Below are 18508 nucleotides of genomic sequence, written 5' to 3'. Positions count from 1 at the left end.
TGCCGAAATTAAGGTTCGATGATGCGGCTTTGCTGTGGAGCGGCCGCACAGCAAGCACGTTTTGGTGACTTCGCCGGTTGGCAGAGGCGACTTAGTGGATCGGATATGAAGCTGACGAGTCATCTCGCAGGCCGCTCATCGTCAAGTCGGCAGCCGGTGTGCAGCTCTGGACTGGTCTTCTTTGGTCACCTTGAATTATCGATCCATTGCCTGCGAATGAAATATCCGTAGATTTAATAATGTAATCCAAAGATTCGGCTGATGGCCAGTGTTCTCGATCGGCTGAGAAACCCTAGCCCGAACAATTTGCGGTTAATCCTCGGCAAAATAATCATTTATATCTAGCACCAGTCCACCCACAGAGGACTAATGGTATCAATGTCTTCGGATCCAGAGCCTTTCACTATTTATGCGCCGAAAGTAGATACCATGAATCAGCTTTGGCATCCTGTAGTGCAGCAAAATGGATGCGTGTTCAAGCCCATCGAGCACTTCGAGGTTGCAATGCTGAATTTAATATTCCACCCGAATATTAACTCGACAAGCATTATGCGCGCTGATATTCTGTACGACAGCGCCGTTGGTAGTCACAACGACGCTGATATCAGTTATGACGATTACGCAAAGAAGGAAAAGGAAATATGCTGTGAACTAGAGAAACTTGGAATCTTTTCCTTACTCTCGAATGGAGTGGAATGTGTACGCATTAAAAGAAGGATTATACGAGAAATTATTCCGAGGAATCAGGACAAAGATCTGTCGATGCGACAGAGCTGTTTACTACTATCAGATGGTGCAGGTTCATCTTCGATTTTGTACCTACCGCATACAATAGAATCACCGGAATCGACACCATACTACCACCCAGCCGTGTCTGGCATCCTACTTCACTACACATCCACGCGGACCCACAATGATGTGAATACGCTTCAGTTACTTTATCGTTTATTTTCACCGTCACCAGAACCTGTTGCACTACCAAATCGGCTCGAACGAACAGCTCTCAGACTGCTAGCGACAGCGTACAAGCACTCACTCGGTGTCATGAACGGGTATCAGAAACGTGTGCAACACGACGTCGTTATTGATAAAGTATCATTTCAAGATACCTATGTGTCACTTAAACGGCGATATGCACGCGATTTAGTCTCGCGCTGGGTGGAAAGTACTGATCCCAAAAAGCACGTGTTTGAAGATTTGGCGATCGCTGCTTTCTTAATCGAGCTTTGGGGTGCTAGGTATACTGACAAAGGTAGTGCTAAAAATAGTATTTGCTTCGTCGATATTGGATGTGGAAATGGAGTGCTAGTGTATATCCTTATTATGGAAGGATACAGAGGTTACGGCTTCGACGCCCGTCGTCGGAAAACGTGGGAGATCTTTCCTGATCTCGTCCAAGACTGCCTGAGAGAGGAGGTGCTTGTACCCTACTTATGTTTAGATACAGACATGGAAATACGTAATAAGGGGCTCAGATTTCACAATGGGAACTTTGCAGAAGGGACCTTTCTGATTGGCAATCATTCTGACGAATTGACGCCGTGGATCCCGTTGCTAGGGCAGCCGTTTATGGTTATCCCCTGTTGTTCATATGCCCTGTCTGGCGCTAAATATCGCTATCCTACATCTATTGAGTTACGTCAGAAGTCTGCACTGCCACATGACCAGCAGAAGCTAAGCACATATGGAGCGTTAGTCGAACACGTTGTCAAGACTGCCCATGACGTGGGTTGGGTAGTAGAGAGAGAGATGCTGCGAATTCCGAGCACGCGAAATGCCGCTATAATTGGTGTGGAAAGGCGCAGTGGCGATGACACGGGACGCATATGGACAGCAGAAGATATCATTCGCCGCGAGGGAGGTGCAGCTGGATTTTCTGATCGGGTCGTTGCACTCGCATCGAAGAATCCTCGATCCCATTAACGTCGTGTACTTGTAGATAGTTTTTCTTTACGGTATAGGGTATGTATATAAATGCCAGGAATACATTAGAGGTTGAACCAATATTGGTTATTCAGGCACATGACTTATCACATGGATGCCCATAAAGATACTTTGATGTCAATCCACAGTATATCAACAAATTAGTGCCTTGTTTGGTACCAATAAATGCAATTCAAAATGCCAGATGTTAAACTCCTGTAACACCGCTGGACCCATTGTTAACCATTGGCCTGCATGACGCCCATGATACCTCTTACTCGCATGCCAACCACCAGATGACTGTATAAACACATGTATGCGTGCTATTTAGTGTAGTATAGGGTGTCAAGCCTATTCATCGTCAACATTCTCGAGTTTTATGCCCGCACGCGCCTTCCCCGAATTGTTGTCAGTAGACTGTAATATCGGGCTTCCTACGCGGTCCAAAAACTTCGACACCTGCGACTTATGATACGAAGACATTCCTGGAAGCGTCTTCTCGCTCGATCTCCCAGGCCCAGTCTTAGCACTGGACTTCCCAATGATTTCGCCAGGATCAGAGTGATTATCAAGTTCGTGACCCCCATTGTTTGTGGCTGGTGAATTCGGCATCGTAGACACGCCGTGCGCATGCTGCTGGCCCTTTGCAGTGCCGTTTACTACTTTGCGCTTTTTGGTCGCTGGCTTGGTGGGTGGTGACTCGTCCTCTGTGACATACGGTGAGGATGGAGACAAGGACATGGGCGAGGCAATTGACGGAGCTGAGGACGAGGCTGCGGCACTGTTGCAATTTATTAGTATTTGCTATCACGGAGCCGCGGTAACCATTCTCCAACAGTATACTTAGCCTCACAGGACTCGATATACGAAAATAGTATGCATACTTCTTGTTCCTTGCGCCGCGTCCACCAAGACACCGTTCCAGATGCGCTGCGTATCGCGACGCAGCAACTTTTCGCGCACAGTTAGTGCATTCAAAATACGATCCAGACTCAGAAGCGTGTTGTTTTGCTCTGCCGTAGATGTCCTGTCCCGGCCGAACTACGTAGTGTCCCTTGCCGACGGCTCCGGATGATGCACGCGAGTTATGGATTGCGCCGCACGACGGACAAGGTTGCCGACTGCGCTTCTCTCGTGAAAAAGCTTCTAGTGCGATATCATGGGTAATAGGCTGGACAAGGTCTTGCAGTAAAGAGAGGCTCTGAAATAGAAGTGGTCAGCAAGAGGGCAGACGTAAGTTGTATATTTGCCGAGTGTAGGCACGGCTAGCGATACATACAAGAAGAGGCAAGCTGATCTGTGGCTGTGAAGACGACATGCTGAGTGTCCGCCCCTCAGTAGTCCAAGAAGCAACAATATAATCTATGATCGATTATCACGCGTTACCAAGAGTTGACCTGACAGAGTATGTACTTGCGCTGGTGAACACTAGCCTGTACTGCTTTGAGACGAGAAACGTTGCCTAGCAGGCTTGAATGCCGATATAATACCCTAATCTGGGGATCTAACCCTAATAGTGATAAGTTCTCATTAACTTAGGGTTGTGATTATCCATCTCAGAGTCAGGGTACAGTATGCAAGGACTTTTGGGGCTTAGTTCCCCGGCCCTTTCGCCTCTCGACATCTTGCATCTCGGCTGCACGGATCCCTCATCGTCCATATCGCCCCGCAATAACCATCCTGAACTGCTCTACTTGTCTCTTCATTTGCCATCGTCCAAATCCACGACTTCGATCAATTGGTGTTTTCTGTTACTTCATATTATTGGGTCCACTCTCAGTCGATTGAGATAACTGCGGGGTAACAATTCCTGAATCACAACAGAGAGTTCTTGTACAGCGGCTCCGTGTTCCAGCTGCAAAGATTTTCCGGTAACGCCACAACCAGCGAACCTCAATGGCGACCACGACAACGTCGGCTGCAGAATCTACAGAGACGTGTGATGTCTTGATCTACGGTACGGGACTTGTCGAAAGCGTTGTTGCTGCGTATGTAATTTGTTTTTATTCATTGCCATATTGATTTCATTGCGCCAGTGAAATAGATTTGTTGCTTTCACAGTTAACATGTCATTTGTAGTGCGCTTGCATGGCAAGGAACAAATGTTTTGCATATAGACAGCAACCCGTATTATGGAGGCTCATGGGCTGCTCTGAATTTGGATGAGCTCAAAGCTTGGACCGATCGCGTGAACGATTCTGGTACGTGACACTTACAATCTTACCCAAAGATCACATATTAACTGCATGATTTTAGCCTCCAATAGTATGCCCTAACGAAGACCGCAAGTGGATAGAATTCACACTCACATGACATGTAGATACCCCGTTCTCGGACGCTTATCTTTATATTTCACGCAACCTTGATCCACGGAAATATGCAATTGATCTCAGTCCACACATCCTCTTCACGCGCTCCGACCTTCTCAACCTCCTCATTAAGAGCCGCGTGTCTCGCTACCTTGAATTCAAGCCGCTGGGGTCCTTTCACACCTTCGAGCAAGACTCATTTGAGAAGGTTCCCGGAACGAAGGAAGACATTTTCACAAGCCAGACACTTACTCTCCTCACCAAGCGTAGTCTCATGAGGTTTATGAAGTTTGTTATCGATTGGGAACAGAATAGTACCATTTGGCAAGAGTACAAAGATGAACCAATCTCGAAGTTCCTTGAGGAGAGGTTCGGGTTGGATGCCCCACAGATAGTCGAATTAGTTCACTCTATTGGATTATTACCATCGCCAAAGGCGCCGACCGAACTGGCACTTGGTGCAATAAAACGCTATCTGACATCGATGCAGGTGTACGGCAATTTTCCAGCTATGTATTCCATGTACGGTACTGGAGGCGAGCTTGCGCAGGGCTTCTGCCGGTCAGCGGCTGTTGCTGGCGCTGTCTATAGACTTGGCACCAAGCTGATAGGCTTTGACGAGACGACTAGTGAAGCAGAATTGGATTCCGGCGAGAAGATCAAAGTCACAGAAAAGATCATTTCCAGTGAAGGTGTTATCGCTGGTGACGAGGAGATGACGAGGATGGTGGCTGTTGTCGAAAAAGACTGCAAGGAGTGGTTTGCCGAGGGAGAATCTGCTGCCGTTGTGGTATTCCCGGTAGATACTCTAGACGGTAACCGATATGCCGTGCAGGTGCTTGTAATGGGAAGCGGCAGTGGACAGTGCCCGTCCGGTCAGGCCATCTGGTATCTTTCGACGCAGGAAAGCGGCGAGCAGGGTCGGAAATACTTGTATGTGGCACTGGAGAAATTGGAAGAGACTATTCTTCGAGAGTCGACGGAGAATTTCGAGTTTGACGTTAACGAAGAGGAAATATCCTACCTGCCGAACGGTTTGCCTGTCATATCATCAGTGCGGTTAGGCGAGAGTTTGAGAAATTTCTCTCCCAAAGAATCGCTGAAGTATCTCCTTAAGCTCACTTATTCTCAGAAAGTGACCGTCAGCCCGATAGAGCCTACTGCAGACTCAAAGGTGATATACACCATTGCGCCGTCGATCGATCTAGCGTTCGAAGGTATTGTTGATCAGGCAAAGGGTCTCTATGAGCTAGTTACAGGTACTACTGATGACTTCTTTGATGTTGATTTCGAAGATGAGGACGACGATGCTACCGCAACTGCTGCGGCAGCAGATACCGACATTCGTGATGTCGCCCAAGGCAAAGACGACGACGTCGTGGGCCACCACTCCGATTTCGAGGAAGTGGCTGGTGAAATGACCATATAATTACATATGTGTAACAACGGGAGTTTGAGCTATAGGTGTGTGTGTGTTATATTGTGGTTTTGCGCTGCAAGGAGTCTTGTACGTTATTTATGTGATATAATTTGCTTTTTGTGTATAATGATAGAATATTGATTAAATATGGTCATACCTTATATTGGTTAATCAGAACTTCGGCACCGTGCAACTTATACCTTCCAATACGTTAACAAATACCTCTACACAATGTCTACATATGACAATCCAAACAGTATTCGTGCTCTCAACTCTCTCTTAATTATCAGGTAGCTGTTTATTCAAAAATTGCAGAACGTCATTGATCTCCTGGGGCGACGCGCTGTGGGTCAGGCCCTTATACTCGTGAAACTCGAACGGAATATTCAGAGATTCCAAGACCTGCTTGGTGAAGACACCGTACTCATATTTTACAACTGGATCACTAGTACCGTGGCCGATGAAAAATGGCATTTTGATCCCCTTTTCTTCATGGAGCTACAGAGCAATGATGGTTAACATAATTTGTTCTTTAGGCAATCCTGCATGACGAACCTTTGAAATCTGCGATCGCATGGGGATGAAGCCTGATAGACCAACAACTCCACCGAGCTTTACTTCCGTAGTTAAACCAGTCTGGAATATGTTATTAGCAGCTGATTCGGTCTATCCGACTAGTTTCGAACTCACCAGTAAACTGATTGTGCAGCCTTGGCTGAAACCACCAATTACTATTCTCTCGGGCTTGATACCCTTAGCGATCTCATCGTCTATGAATCTTCGTAGTCGACCGGCACTTTCAACCATGCCATGTGTGTCTTCCTGAGTCTCGACCTTGTCGAGTGATATGATATCGAACCACGAAGGCATCTGGAGACCAAAATTCTGATTACCGCGTATTAGAACCCGCTTGCACAATAAACTTTGTACGTCACCGTGGGCTCATGGAGCAATAATAGCCACGTACCAGAGTAACCTTCTGTGTCGGAGCGTTGGGGAAAATGAAGGCGACATGGTCAAGTACCTTCAATTTTCGGTACTCGTCCGCCAAAAATCTCCATCCGGATCCCGAATCACCGAGACCGTGCATGAAGATGAAGGTAGCAGTGTGCTCCTTGAGAGAGGGGATGCGGACTGCTGACATACTTGTGCTGGTATCGTATTCGACGGCGAGCTTGTGTGCTGGCAAAAAAGGGTCCTCTTGCGGAGATTGTGGTGCGGCGGTAATCGGTGAGCGCTGCGAGTCAAGCCAAAGGAGCCGCGGCGCGAACAGATATAAGAGGAAGAGGCTCGCAAGGGAAGGAAGCAGAGCACGGCGGAAGAGAGTAGTGGACGACAGCGTGGATATTATTGTGGTTATATGAGATGAGTTCAGCTGTCGGCAACTGAACAAGCGATGAGGGGATTATCGAGTTTATTTTAGAGTGGAGCGCAGAAGACATGCGAACCGACGAGCGGCGCACCAAGGTAACAACGATAACTCATGTTGTTGGTCAGTGTAGGTCACCGATCACTTCTTACTAATTCTACAGGCTGCCTGCAGCTGTGATGTCGAAGTCAGAGAATTATTTTACTGCGATTAACAAGTAACTTCGTGGACAGACCCACAAATTCACCGGTCTGTTTTACTATGATACGTACCTAACCCGCTGCGCGTCAAACAGATAAACTAACATAACCAAAATTTTATTTATAGCATTATACTCCTATTTAGTTAAAAATTAATACACACCAACGCCAGTCTAATAAATATAGGCTCCAAATATCCGCATCAGGGAAAAGAGTTTGAAATATTAAAGATCTATGTAGCCTTTCGAATTTTGTCCAGCAAGACATCAACACGAACTCCCAGCTTTGGCTGGCCAGTCCTGGTGTACTGCATCATTTTCTGCTTATTCTTCCGCCGTTGCTCGATCTTTTGTCGCCGATCCGCTTCCCGACGGTGGCGCTCTTCTTGGGCTGCTTCACGCTCAGCACGCAATGCGGCAGCAGCCGCTTCTTCTTTGTTAAACCGAGATAGCTTTAGTTTCTTATTGTGCCGGCCGGTTGGCTACAGAAATGACTTGTTAGCTCTCGTGAATTACAAGACTCCCACTGCATCGAACCTTCTGACTTGCTTTTTCGAATGGCTGCTCGGCATTTTGGTCGGTATCCTCATGCAGACTGTCAACATCATCGGAAGCAGCTCGCTTGACACCGTTCTTTCGCGACAGCGGTGGGGGAACGTCGAATCCCATCTGCTTCAATGTCTTCCGATATGACCGCTTAACGTCCGCATTATGTGACAGCGTCTTCTTAATTTTCTCAACTAAATCAAGTTAGACAAGCGTACATTTTTCATGAATATTACCCATATGTGGGGAGAAACGACTCACGTTTGCGCTTGTGCACGCCGTCTGGCATGGATGCTGGAACTTTGAACGCACTACGACGCGATTCGGTAGCTATTTGTGACATTATATTCGGTAGAATAAGCCAGATGCTTGTAAATGCCGATAGCGCATGAAATCTTCTGACTATAGGTAGATTCAGAGCTGGACTGAGGGCACGTAAAAATCTTATTCACAGATCTTGGGTAATTGGAATAAAGGTGAATCTAAAATATTTTGTCTTCTGTATGGCGCCAGCAGTGACGTTATTAAATAAGCTTCCATCCAACGTTATACTAATCCTTATTTAGTATGGAGCGAACGTAATGGGTTTAAGGCTAAACCAAAAAAAGAAATTTCTCCGACCCTCGAATTTTTCCTGCTCCAGTGAGAGCTGGATTCTAACCAGGACAGCACATGATGTTAGCGGAAGCATTTTCATAACTGAATAAACTCAAATGTAGCTTAGTAATTTATTTAATATAATAAAACTTTTAAAAATAGTGTATAGTTATCAAAAGGTTATGTACGGGCGCAATTGAGCCGCTGAACTAGGTCTGGCAATATGTACGTCACTCACTACTTGTGCACCCAGTGCAAAAAATACTCGGTCAATTCAGCAATCAAAAATCCACATCCACAGTCGTCAAAATCCACAACCACGAACACCCCTCCTCCGCGTGCGTTCGCGAATCTCGCGACGGAGACGATTATCACGGGCATATGGCAGCCCGGCACGCTCCACTGCTGGATCTCAGCAGGCCGTTCCGGGCGACACACGATGAGCTGCTGTGGTGGTCGCTGAAATCATGCTGGTCGTCCATCTGCCACGCCCAGGCTCCACACCGTCAGCGGCCACCGCCGCCTATTGGGATTCTGTATCCGGAGCGGACAATTGAATTTATGCGGAAGACTGCGCAATATTTGGAAATGCGTCAGAAGCGGCTATTGCAAGGCCTGTACGCACGGCAGCGAAAATATTACCAGACATACAGTGACGTGGCGGATGTCGGCAATTCACAGAATGCTATCCGCGAGACGCGCAATGAAACTCTGCAATCCGCTCAGGCAGATATTGAGTGGTCTACGGAACCAAAAATACCGCCTGGAATTACGAAAGAACGGTATTGGGACGCACAACGGCACTCGCATGCGCAACATCGAAGCACCGGAGCGCAGCCGCTACAAAGAGAATCAGCCGAGGAATGGATTCCTGAGTCGTACCTCAAAATCCCGGATGATCCCGATAAACGGTTTATGAATCTCATGCGTATTACGCAATCATACAACATTCATCTGGCAGACACAGCGTTTAAGCTCTGGCGCTTGTGTCTCGTATCGATCACAACGAGAGTGCAGATTATGACCGAGCGAGTGCAGATCTACAATTTTTTTCGGGAGAGCAACAACGCGGAGGGTTGGCATCGCATGGTTTTAATTTTCAATGATGTGACCGACAGTCAACGTACCGAGCTTGATTTCCGTTTCAGGTTGTGGGCGCTACTACGGCTCGGACTAAGCGACACGGCCGATGCAGCGTTCGTGGAAGGGGTGGCAAGATTTCCTATGAATATGGACATGCAGTGGAGTATGATTGATCGGTATCACACGCGGCGACAGGAATTCAAGCAGCTTTTCTTATTGTGGGCCGCGCTCATGTACCACACTGATCCAAAACTACGGCATAATCGTCGACGGACAGAGAATACAATGCGTGAGCTGCTCATCAAATGCGATGACCATGCCGAGCTTGTGGGACAAGTGATTGATAGATACAGCGGTCAAGACAGGCATCAGTTCGGTAACCGCTTCGCGCGAGTCGCCATAAGCATCTTCGCGGACCTGGGTTCGCCAAAGATTGCGAAAGAAGTGTATATGCGGATGCACGGGCGCGAGTCGAATCGCGGGGATCTGGCTCGGGTTGTGAGGATTCTCAATCGGGCTGGCATGGCCGACGAATCGTCGCAGCTGATTGAGACCTTCGAGAATGACTATCGCGAATATTCAAACACGGATCTTATCATCGGTACCAAGCTCGAGACTCTTGCTGCAGCAAAAGACTACAACGGTATGCAGCAGTTATTCGAGAATGTGATTGCTAGCGGTGCTCAGCCGTCGCCATACCATTACAACGTTACGATGCATGCGCTTGGAGAGATCGGCCAGGTCGGGATAGTGAACAGATTACTTGAAGACATGCGCGAGAAGCAAATGAACATCCCGATACAAATCATTGGCACTGTGATGTGGAGCAGGTCCATAGTTGGCGACTTGGAGGGCGCGATCGAATTATTCGAAAACATCGGGGAATACGGCTTGAAACGCAACGATGTTGTGTACAATATCGCGCTCTCAGTGTACAACAAGCTCGACGATGCTGAGAATATGCTTCTGACATTCCGGCGCATGCTTCGGGACGACGTCATACCTACCAAGCGGCACATTACAACACTCATGGCACTGTTCGCCAAGAAAGGAGATATCGAGCGATCGGAAGCCCTGTTTCAGCTTCTGCAGCACTTCGAAATCGACCCAGATGCCGCCGTATTCAATGTTCTCGCTGCAGCATATGTCCAGAAATCGCACGATATGACCACTGTGTCGAAAAACATTCTCCAGAGGATGCGTCAGGCAGACGTATTCCCAGACACGCGGCTGTTCGCAACACTACTGCACGGGTTTGCCAGGGTCCATGATTCTACCGGTTTGAAACGCACGATTGAGCAGATGAAATCGCTCTCGGTTCCGATGAACTCGGTCACGTTTGGTATCATGATCCATTATCTCGGAATGGCCAACCAGCTACCTGCTGCTGAAAATGTGTTCAATCAGCTCGAAGGTCTCGGTATTGAGCATGATGTGTTCCACTACACTGCGCTCATGACTTCTTATCTTTATCACGGGAACACGGGTATGGTGCAGCGCAAGTACAAAGATATGATCGCGGAAGGAGTTGCGCCATCATTCATCACTCTGCTGACGCTCATGCTATCGTACCGTGACCGACGAAAGCACTACGCTGCTGAGTCGCTGCTGATGATGATCGACGGGATCATGGACCGCTTGCCGCCCCTCGACATGACCAACCCTGTGTCGCCGAAGACTACCATACCGGCGTACATCTTCACGCCTATACTGCGCTTGTACCATCCACTCGGCACTCGCAAGTACGCACAAGTGATCGAGCGGTTCAACCAAGTCAATGAATGCCGCGACTTTGCCGACCAGATCCAGCCAGATCCGACATTTGAAGCGCAGGCGTGCATTGCTGCAGCACGAGCCGGAGACTGGGCGACCGTTCACACGCACTGGAGACGCTTTCTGGCCGTCGCGCTCCTAAAGTACCGCGACTACGACCCGTATTTAAGCAAATACTCTAACCAGATCAAGGGCATCAACAGGGCCTTATTTGGCGATGCGCTGACCTCTAAAATGGACGCGATGGTCGCGATGGAGCAGTACGAGGAAGTAGAGGTGCTGTGGCAGGAAATGCGCGATCTCGACGTCAAGTTCTCGAATCGGAACTGGAATGCACGTATTCGTGCGCTCGCGCGGACAGACAGCGGCGTATTCGATGCCATGGAGATGGCGGAGAAAAAACTCGCGAATGGGTACCTCGAAATTCGAAAGCACAAGGACAGTGTCAAGTGGACATCGGACAAAAAGCTCAAGTCCGAATTACCCCGACAGAAGCCGAAAGTGCGGTATTATTTGCAGACCCGAACAATCACTTTCTTCTCGGATCTGTTGCAGGAGAAATACGACATTGAGGCGGAACAGCTGGCTGCTAATCCGCGAGAGTTTTCGGAATACCAAAAATTGCGACAGCGATTCCGGAAGATATTTGCAATTGTGTACGAGTATCGTTTCAGGCAAAAGATGAAGCGGCAGATGCTTGAGAGACTTCGTAAGCTCCGAACGAAGAGTATAAAGTACTCGTACTACAAGCAGTGGAGACATCATCAGCGTGTTACCCTCAATTTGAGGAAAGGGCTGCAGACGACTCGAAGGCGGCGGGTCGAGGAGGTGACGCAGCTTGTCAAAGAACGTGGACAAGAAATTGTTCCCGAGATCAGAAATGCGATTTGGAAATTGAGCCGGGCGAATAAGAAGAGTTATGGGGAACAAGTTGCGTTGTTGAGAAGTATTAGAGGAACGGAGCAGGACATTAGTCAAATTGTGCATAGTGATGAACGAGGATTTACATATGAGGAGTCGAAAACTTAATAGCAAGCATATTATCTGTACATATGGGTATGGGATTTGATTTTGATCTGTTTTTGGAATTTTTGTACATATTTGCATAGGATTGTTGTAAGATAGCAAATGGCGAACGTAAAATGTCACGGTACCATATCGTGGAGGTTATATCCATTTCATATTTTTATTTTGCCACTTTCGCAAACAACAATTACGCATCCTACCCATCAAATTATACAATAATATACAAAATTCCATCATATACTTTTGAGGTTCTCACATCTCTACTGTGTCAACTTGTCCAACTCCTGTAAAGCATCATCCCGCTCCTTTGTCAACTTCGCAACTACACGTACGGCTGCGTCGTGGTAATATAACGCGGTACTCAGATCCTGTCTTGTCTTGAGTAATTCTTGTCGTAGAGTGAGCGTCTCGAGCACTAATGCGTCCCATTCGTTTTGGAATGATTGTAGCAGCGTGGGAATACTCGACTGAGCCGGCGTTCGTGGCGCTGGTGTCTTTGAAGCTGATTTGCCGTCGTTAGTGTATTTAGTTTAAACAAGGAAATAAATAGTACGAAACAGAAACACACTCTGTATGGAAACGAGATTGTCGATCGATAATGCGTCGCCTGATATTGGATCGGTGCCGTGCTCTGCTATGTATGCTTCTATTAAGTTTCTATCGAACACGCTTCCTAGATTATTATCAGTCATGAACATTTATTTATAACGTCGAAGATGTTAACTTCTTCGGGAAGGGGATAGTGAAGCGTACCGCTGTTCGGGGAAATTACTGGATCCTGAGGGATCGTTCCCGAAACTGATGATTATTCGTTAGTTACCATTGATTCAGCAGTTGTAATCTTCGCTTTATATACGTACTTGCGCAGATCATTGTAATGATTGAATGTCAGAGCTCGGTAGGATACTAATTGAAATATATTCCTGGCAGTGTTATTGCGGACGTTTCTGTCGTAATGTCTCCCAGGCAAAACTTTACGGTTACGATGCTCACTAAATTAAAGTTTTCATATAAACTTGCGCATCCAAATCATAAAGCTTTTATTTGTTTCAATATAAGGTACTGCGCAACCTATACATCTATCAACCATATTAACGTATAGTAATACCAAACAAACGGAGCAATGATAACATTTGAAGTATCACATCCGCTGCCGTCCAATTACACGCACTCCAAACATAAAATGAACACAAAAAAGGATAATAATTAATAACCACGTGCCCAATCAAATGCTATTTTATTACAAACAGAAAAAAGGAGGAAAAAAAGTATATATAACACTGAACACATCGAGCGGTTAAACGTACAGGATAAACGGCGAAAATAATGGATGAACAAAACACCTTTGACAAAACATGAGAAACAAGCGAACGAGACAATAATGACGCGAAAAAGCAAAAGTCTATAGTCATAACATGTAACTGTAACAAAGTCAAAAAAGAGATTAAAAATTATCAATTAAGATCAGACAAACCTTCAAGAAATTGAAAGTCAAGATTTCAAGACTTGTACATGACTATAATTAAGATGTCGGGAACTGTATAGTGATATTATGCTGCAATAAAATCGAACGGAAGAAAATGCAGAAACAAATTGGTCACCAAAATTGTTACGGAAATGCACTAATCTGACGTCCAACCACCGACGGCGTCAACCCAGGATGGGATACAGCTTCCGTCGTTACCCTCGACGTCGATAATGTCAGTGTCACATCTGCATCGACAACCCACACCGTTTTCTCTATCAATATCCCATTGATCCCAATATCTATCTTCTTCTAGGTCTTTCTTACTCTTGGGATCTCGGATGTATGGCGTTCGTGGAAGCTGTTTCCGTGGCGCGTTGCCAGGGCAGTGCTGGATGGTTGTATGCCGGTAGCCGATATCGCGGAAATAGTGCACCTGCGATGGCGCAAGGAAAATGCCGGCGGCCAAAGAGTGTACCGGAGCATCACCCCACTAATTGTTTGTTAGGATACTGTCTTCTAGAGTCTATGAATACGTATACATACTCGTTCATTCCAAAAACCACCGCTTCGATCTAGGAACTCGAAAAAGTCGTTATACTCCTTACTTCGGAAAAAGTCGAGCTTGGCAATCTCGAAATTACTCCAGAAATGGCACAAATTGTACTTTTCACCATTCATAGCCTCTGGATCAATCATCTCTGGATCAGGAATTCGGAACTGGTCCCCAACACCGGAGGTCTTGGGACCCGATTCCTTCTCTTCTTTGTCCTTCTGCAGGAACACTTCCCACATGCCCTTCGATGTAATGTTGCGCGATCTTCGGAAGCCAGACGCGTATCTGAACAAATTCGGGACAGTGTCGACAAGTTCCTTAATAATAATGGTGAAGCCATAGACTTTTCCTCTCTCCTCCATGTACAAAAAGGGGTCATAAGTGATATCACAAAAGTACTTCACGTCTGGCTCCACACGCCAGTACCAATCATACTTTGCTAGCATAGGATGCTTGTAAAACTGGCCCGAGTAGAAGCGGCACATGTGGTGATAAGATTCCATACCACCGTACATAATTGCAGCATCGCCTTGTAAGGCAATCGACTCCTTGACCTCCTCTTGATTGGTCCAGGGAGGGAAATCCCAAAGCTCCTTGTCGATGACGCCAAACTCGACCTTGGACTCTGTGTAATTAAAAATTGTGGCTTTGAACGTCGAGTTGAATTCCGCATCATTGAGGAAGAGATATGGATAGTGGAACCACCGATTGAAGTGGCGCTCGACAGACTTAATTGAGTCGATGACACCATCTAATTCTTTATTCCGTGCGAGAATGACGAGAACAGCATTTGCTCGCGGACGCGACGTGTCGGGCACCTGGCAGCCGACGACAAATGGCGCATCAATTGACTCATTCATTGCTCTATCAGTCACGATTAGCATTGTCCGTCCCCGCTAAATATAGAATCTATTAATACCTTATGTCTGGAAGCCGATTTCGTGAAGGGAGCAGGCTCGTGTTTGACGGAACCTGGACGAGCCGAATTACAAGAAGTACTAACACAAATGGTAGTAGTAGGACGACACCAAGCGGGGCAGAGATGTTGTGCCGTATCCGCACGCGCCTTTTCGCGTAGTCGAATGGCGTGCCCTGGAGTGATGCGGTCGGAAAGAATGAGCCTGCGCTGGCGGGAACTGGAAGATATTTGGAGTCGCCCAATTGACGATGTATCCGACGCCCCATGCTCGACATTGTGGCCGTGGATGAAGTGCAAAAATTAGCGAAAAATGTAACGGGGGAATATCTAACGAGCAAAAGCCGACGAGCGAACGGAGCGAAATATGTTAGTGCACGCTCACCCCGAGCCACTCGCCAGAATGAAGATTATTAGGGAGCAGGCCGAGATGGGCGTTGAGGGTCGGCAGCGGAAAAATGGTGTCGCCTCAGAGCTCAAAGGACATGAACCGGCGCAGGGGAGGCTGCGGAAGAATCGGCTGGCGCACGCACGTCGCGCGGGAGGATATAATTGATTGCGAACGGCTAAGAATGAGGAGGAGGAGAGAAGTAATGAGTGGGAGGCAACCAAGAGCGCAGAAAGCCTCGGCGTGCCAGACAGCAAAAGCAGAGAGGCAAGGGAGGGGCGAACTTAGCAGTCGCAGTCGATTAGGATTTGGCGGCCGGAACACGATCGATAGGGAGTTGGCGGTGGCTCAGCTGGTGCGACACAAATCAAACAACCATCCAAGGGTCAGGGTCCTGTTCCCGTGTCGTGTCCCCGGCTGGCTCATCGCCTTGCAATGTCGACACCGGCACATTTTTGTCCAGCGAGTGCAAAATAATCGCCACTTGGCGGCGACACGCGAACGAACTCCCCCGACCACGCGACAGGGTAGCTGTGTCGACTGTGTCGAGCGTGCTTATCGGCGGCGCGGTTCCCGCAGAAGGCATGCTAGCTGAACTGGTCATTATTACCGTTTTATTATTTATTCACAATCACACAATCAATCATAATATTCCACTTCCGCGCTCAGCTGCAACTGCTACAGAGTGTCTGCAGTATTCTCCACCGAGCGCAAAACGGACAACTTGCCGCGAACAAAATCCCGCCAGAGGTGCAATTCACAAAGTCAATTATGAGAATTACGAATATATGTCCACGTAAATAAATAGCGCAAGTACCAGAACACGTAGCCACACCAGATATGCATTGGCTTTTAAGCACATATTACAAATATTAGATCGATTCATGATCGCTTATCCAGCTACGAAATGTGTTCCTGCTCCCAGGCGACGGAACCAATTGGCGCTACCAAAAGCACCTCACTTCCATCCAAAGCAAGCACAAGAACAACTTATTTTTGGTACCATAACCACCATTGCAGAAATCCTCCTCTTCCAAAGAAAAAGAATCCTCACGTTTCTCGTATTATAAAAAATATGAAATTCGGCAATGGAACTGTGTGTATCCAATCCAAACCACACTGCCAACATCCTTTTCTCGCCAACCTCAAAGAACGCGATCCCTTGCCCCGCAGAGCCAAGGATTGAACTGAGAATATCGCTCGCATCTCTCGCGTCTCTGTTTGGTGTAAGGCTGGGAATTAGTCGGCATTGCAGCCGGACTGGAAGAAAACTGATACCCGTGTGGAGAGAAAAAAAATGTGTCGTTCCGCAAGAATTTAAACGAGAGAATTTGCCAACGTATTTTCACTTGAACATTGAGGTTGTATTCATCATACAACGTCACCACTTATGCATTTTCTTAACAAAGCAGTTACATTAACACTGTTTTTAGAGAGGCCTTTGGCAGCTTTGAGTCCTGCAAACGAACTTACGAAGGCACAATCTTTGCAAATACGTTTTTAGCAGTTAAACACAACAGAAACAACCTCAACTTTTGTCTATCTTACATGCTTGCAATCAACCCAAAGCTATGCAATTATCCCCATACCTAGTTCAATCACAATTATACATGTACTCTATTTGATTTCTCAATATCAGGTTAACTTCTCCGTCAAGAAGATCGGTAGGCTAATACTATCCTTCGTCTTCACATGTATAGATCGAATACCATCCCAGCCGCCCTTGACAATATTCTTCGACACCAAGCCTCCAATAACGGCCTCGACATTTTCGGCCAAATCATCCACAGAAAACGATGAGTAGCCAACCTTAATCGTCGTACTGTTTCCTGCTGGCACAAACACCATCGCCGAATTCAATGTCCGCGTAATCTCTGCGTTCACACGTTTACTTGAAATAGCAGCTCTTTCCCGTGCAAACTCTTCCTCGGGCGATGTCTGAGCAGTCCGTTTCTTGCTCGCGCGTGCCTTTGAAACTTTGACTGCCGTTTCCAAGGCAGAAGCAGCCGCCGGATTCAGGATGCTAATCGGAACAGGCATCTTCTTCACTGAGATAAACGTCTTTCCCAACAACTCCGGCATCATTGTCACAACTCGGTCGTCGGCCAAGAACAAATCGTGGTCGTCCCGCAACTGGCGCTTGGCTTCGAATGTTTTAAACTTCGTCTTGAGCTTCGATATACCAACGATCCGTGCAATCCTGTCCTTTACCGGCGAGTTCTCGTCGTCCAAGAGAATGTCCTTATACATCCGTTGTGGATCCTTCGTAATTAAACAGATCGATGTTGTGTCCAAGTTATAGATCGGGTGTGGAACAGTACTACGAAGCTATTAGTGTCATTCTCCATTCTGGTCCATACGAATACTGACATTCGCTGCGGTTTCATCACTGGCTTATCACTCAGATACTTCTTCGAGCCAATAACCAAATACAATGCCTGCTTCTCTGACTCCTCAGGATTCGACGGGTCATCACTCAACAGATTCAGTTTCCGCTTTTTGCTACCAGGCTTATCGGAATCCGTCGTAGCTGCAGCTTCCTCTGCAGCCTTCTTCTCAATGTGCTTGATTAACGCCGCAATAGCTTTCTTTGTCTGTTCAGATGAAAGCGGCAGGGACGACTCCGACGATATGGCTAACGCTGGACTTGTGGTGACTTCAGATTCCTCATTTGCCTTGGTCGACGCGGTCTCAGCCGATTTCGTAAGCTTCGGGGACTCGACCACTGTTGTCTTCCCTAGCAATGACGACCCGGAAGTCTTCTTATTACTCTTACTCTTTGTTGGCATTATGTTTAGCAATATGATCAATATCTATACTCTCCGCTGCGCTTCGGTTTAAAGAAAAATTTTGGCGTTGGGACTTGGGAGTTAGCATGATTTACCCTGCCTCCTGTATACGGATGAAGGAAGAAACGTGCATTTTCGCGTGCCAATGC

The 18508-nt window shown here is 47.0% G+C and overlaps 9 protein-coding genes across 9 annotated transcripts; 3 read left to right on the top strand and 6 right to left on the bottom strand.

The window, feature by feature from the left end:
* The first annotated feature begins 1 nt into the window (after position 1).
* V1508DRAFT_411028 (uncharacterized protein) lies at positions 2 to 2081 on the top strand. Its single transcript, XM_066939408.1, has one exon. The coding sequence runs from the start codon at positions 370 to 372 to the stop codon at positions 1921 to 1923; it is 1554 nt and encodes a 517-aa protein (XP_066798070.1). The 5' UTR covers positions 2 to 369; the 3' UTR covers positions 1924 to 2081.
* V1508DRAFT_411025 (uncharacterized protein) lies at positions 1933 to 3426 on the bottom strand. Its single transcript, XM_066939407.1, has 3 exons — positions 3203 to 3426; positions 2808 to 3124; positions 1933 to 2704 (listed from the first exon to the last, which is right to left on the bottom strand). The coding sequence occupies exons 1-3, from the start codon at positions 3239 to 3241 to the stop codon at positions 2275 to 2277; spliced, it is 786 nt and encodes a 261-aa protein (XP_066798069.1). The 5' UTR covers positions 3242 to 3426; the 3' UTR covers positions 1933 to 2274.
* A 115-nt stretch (positions 3427 to 3541) lies between these two features.
* V1508DRAFT_411023 (GDP dissociation inhibitor-domain-containing protein) lies at positions 3542 to 5808 on the top strand. The gene is made up of 4 exons (XM_066939406.1): positions 3542 to 3911; positions 4003 to 4124; positions 4180 to 4188; positions 4244 to 5808. The coding sequence occupies exons 1-4, from the start codon at positions 3820 to 3822 to the stop codon at positions 5659 to 5661; spliced, it is 1641 nt and encodes a 546-aa protein (XP_066798068.1). The 5' UTR covers positions 3542 to 3819; the 3' UTR covers positions 5662 to 5808.
* Positions 5732 to 7132, bottom strand: V1508DRAFT_411019 (Phospholipase/carboxylesterase/thioesterase). Its single transcript, XM_066939405.1, has 4 exons — positions 6620 to 7132; positions 6343 to 6537; positions 6208 to 6288; positions 5732 to 6150 (listed from the first exon to the last, which is right to left on the bottom strand). The coding sequence occupies exons 1-4, from the start codon at positions 6794 to 6796 to the stop codon at positions 5932 to 5934; spliced, it is 672 nt and encodes a 223-aa protein (XP_066798067.1). The 5' UTR covers positions 6797 to 7132; the 3' UTR covers positions 5732 to 5931.
* A 190-nt stretch (positions 7133 to 7322) lies between these two features.
* On the bottom strand, positions 7323 to 8233 carry V1508DRAFT_411016 (uncharacterized protein). Its single transcript, XM_066939404.1, has 3 exons — positions 8028 to 8233; positions 7758 to 7960; positions 7323 to 7702 (listed from the first exon to the last, which is right to left on the bottom strand). Exons 1-3 carry the CDS (start codon positions 8107 to 8109, stop codon positions 7454 to 7456), a joined length of 534 nt encoding a protein of 177 aa, XP_066798066.1. The 5' UTR covers positions 8110 to 8233; the 3' UTR covers positions 7323 to 7453.
* Positions 8234 to 8647: 414 nt separating this feature from the next.
* V1508DRAFT_411013 (uncharacterized protein) lies at positions 8648 to 12385 on the top strand. The gene has a single exon (XM_066939403.1). It carries the CDS (start codon positions 8745 to 8747, stop codon positions 12246 to 12248), a length of 3504 nt encoding a protein of 1167 aa, XP_066798065.1. The 5' UTR covers positions 8648 to 8744; the 3' UTR covers positions 12249 to 12385.
* Positions 12386 to 12391: 6 nt separating this feature from the next.
* On the bottom strand, positions 12392 to 13184 carry V1508DRAFT_411010 (Prp19/Pso4-like-domain-containing protein). Its single transcript, XM_066939402.1, has 2 exons — positions 12814 to 13184; positions 12392 to 12747 (listed from the first exon to the last, which is right to left on the bottom strand). The coding sequence occupies exons 1-2, from the start codon at positions 12941 to 12943 to the stop codon at positions 12506 to 12508; spliced, it is 372 nt and encodes a 123-aa protein (XP_066798064.1). The 5' UTR covers positions 12944 to 13184; the 3' UTR covers positions 12392 to 12505.
* Positions 13185 to 13762: 578 nt separating this feature from the next.
* V1508DRAFT_245045 (nucleotide-diphospho-sugar transferase) lies at positions 13763 to 15550 on the bottom strand. The gene is made up of 3 exons (XM_066936370.1): positions 15186 to 15550; positions 14257 to 15130; positions 13763 to 14203 (listed from the first exon to the last, which is right to left on the bottom strand). Exons 1-3 carry the CDS (start codon positions 15458 to 15460, stop codon positions 13868 to 13870), a joined length of 1485 nt encoding a protein of 494 aa, XP_066798063.1. The 5' UTR covers positions 15461 to 15550; the 3' UTR covers positions 13763 to 13867.
* Positions 15551 to 16907: 1357 nt separating this feature from the next.
* Positions 16908 to 18400, bottom strand: V1508DRAFT_411004 (ribosomal protein L1p/L10e family-domain-containing protein). The gene is made up of 2 exons (XM_066939401.1): positions 17941 to 18400; positions 16908 to 17890 (listed from the first exon to the last, which is right to left on the bottom strand). Exons 1-2 carry the CDS (start codon positions 18357 to 18359, stop codon positions 17206 to 17208), a joined length of 1104 nt encoding a protein of 367 aa, XP_066798062.1. The 5' UTR covers positions 18360 to 18400; the 3' UTR covers positions 16908 to 17205.
* Positions 18401 to 18508: the final 108 nt, after the last annotated feature.

Source organism: Lipomyces doorenjongii (assembly GCF_038497915.1).
Source record: "Lipomyces doorenjongii strain NRRL Y-27504 unplaced genomic scaffold V1508scaffold_6, whole genome shotgun sequence".
Lineage (NCBI taxonomy): Eukaryota > Fungi > Ascomycota > Lipomycetes > Lipomycetales > Lipomycetaceae > Lipomyces > Lipomyces doorenjongii.
Note: the sequence above shows the minus strand (reverse complement) of the source record. Positions and strands in the feature narration are given on the sequence as shown.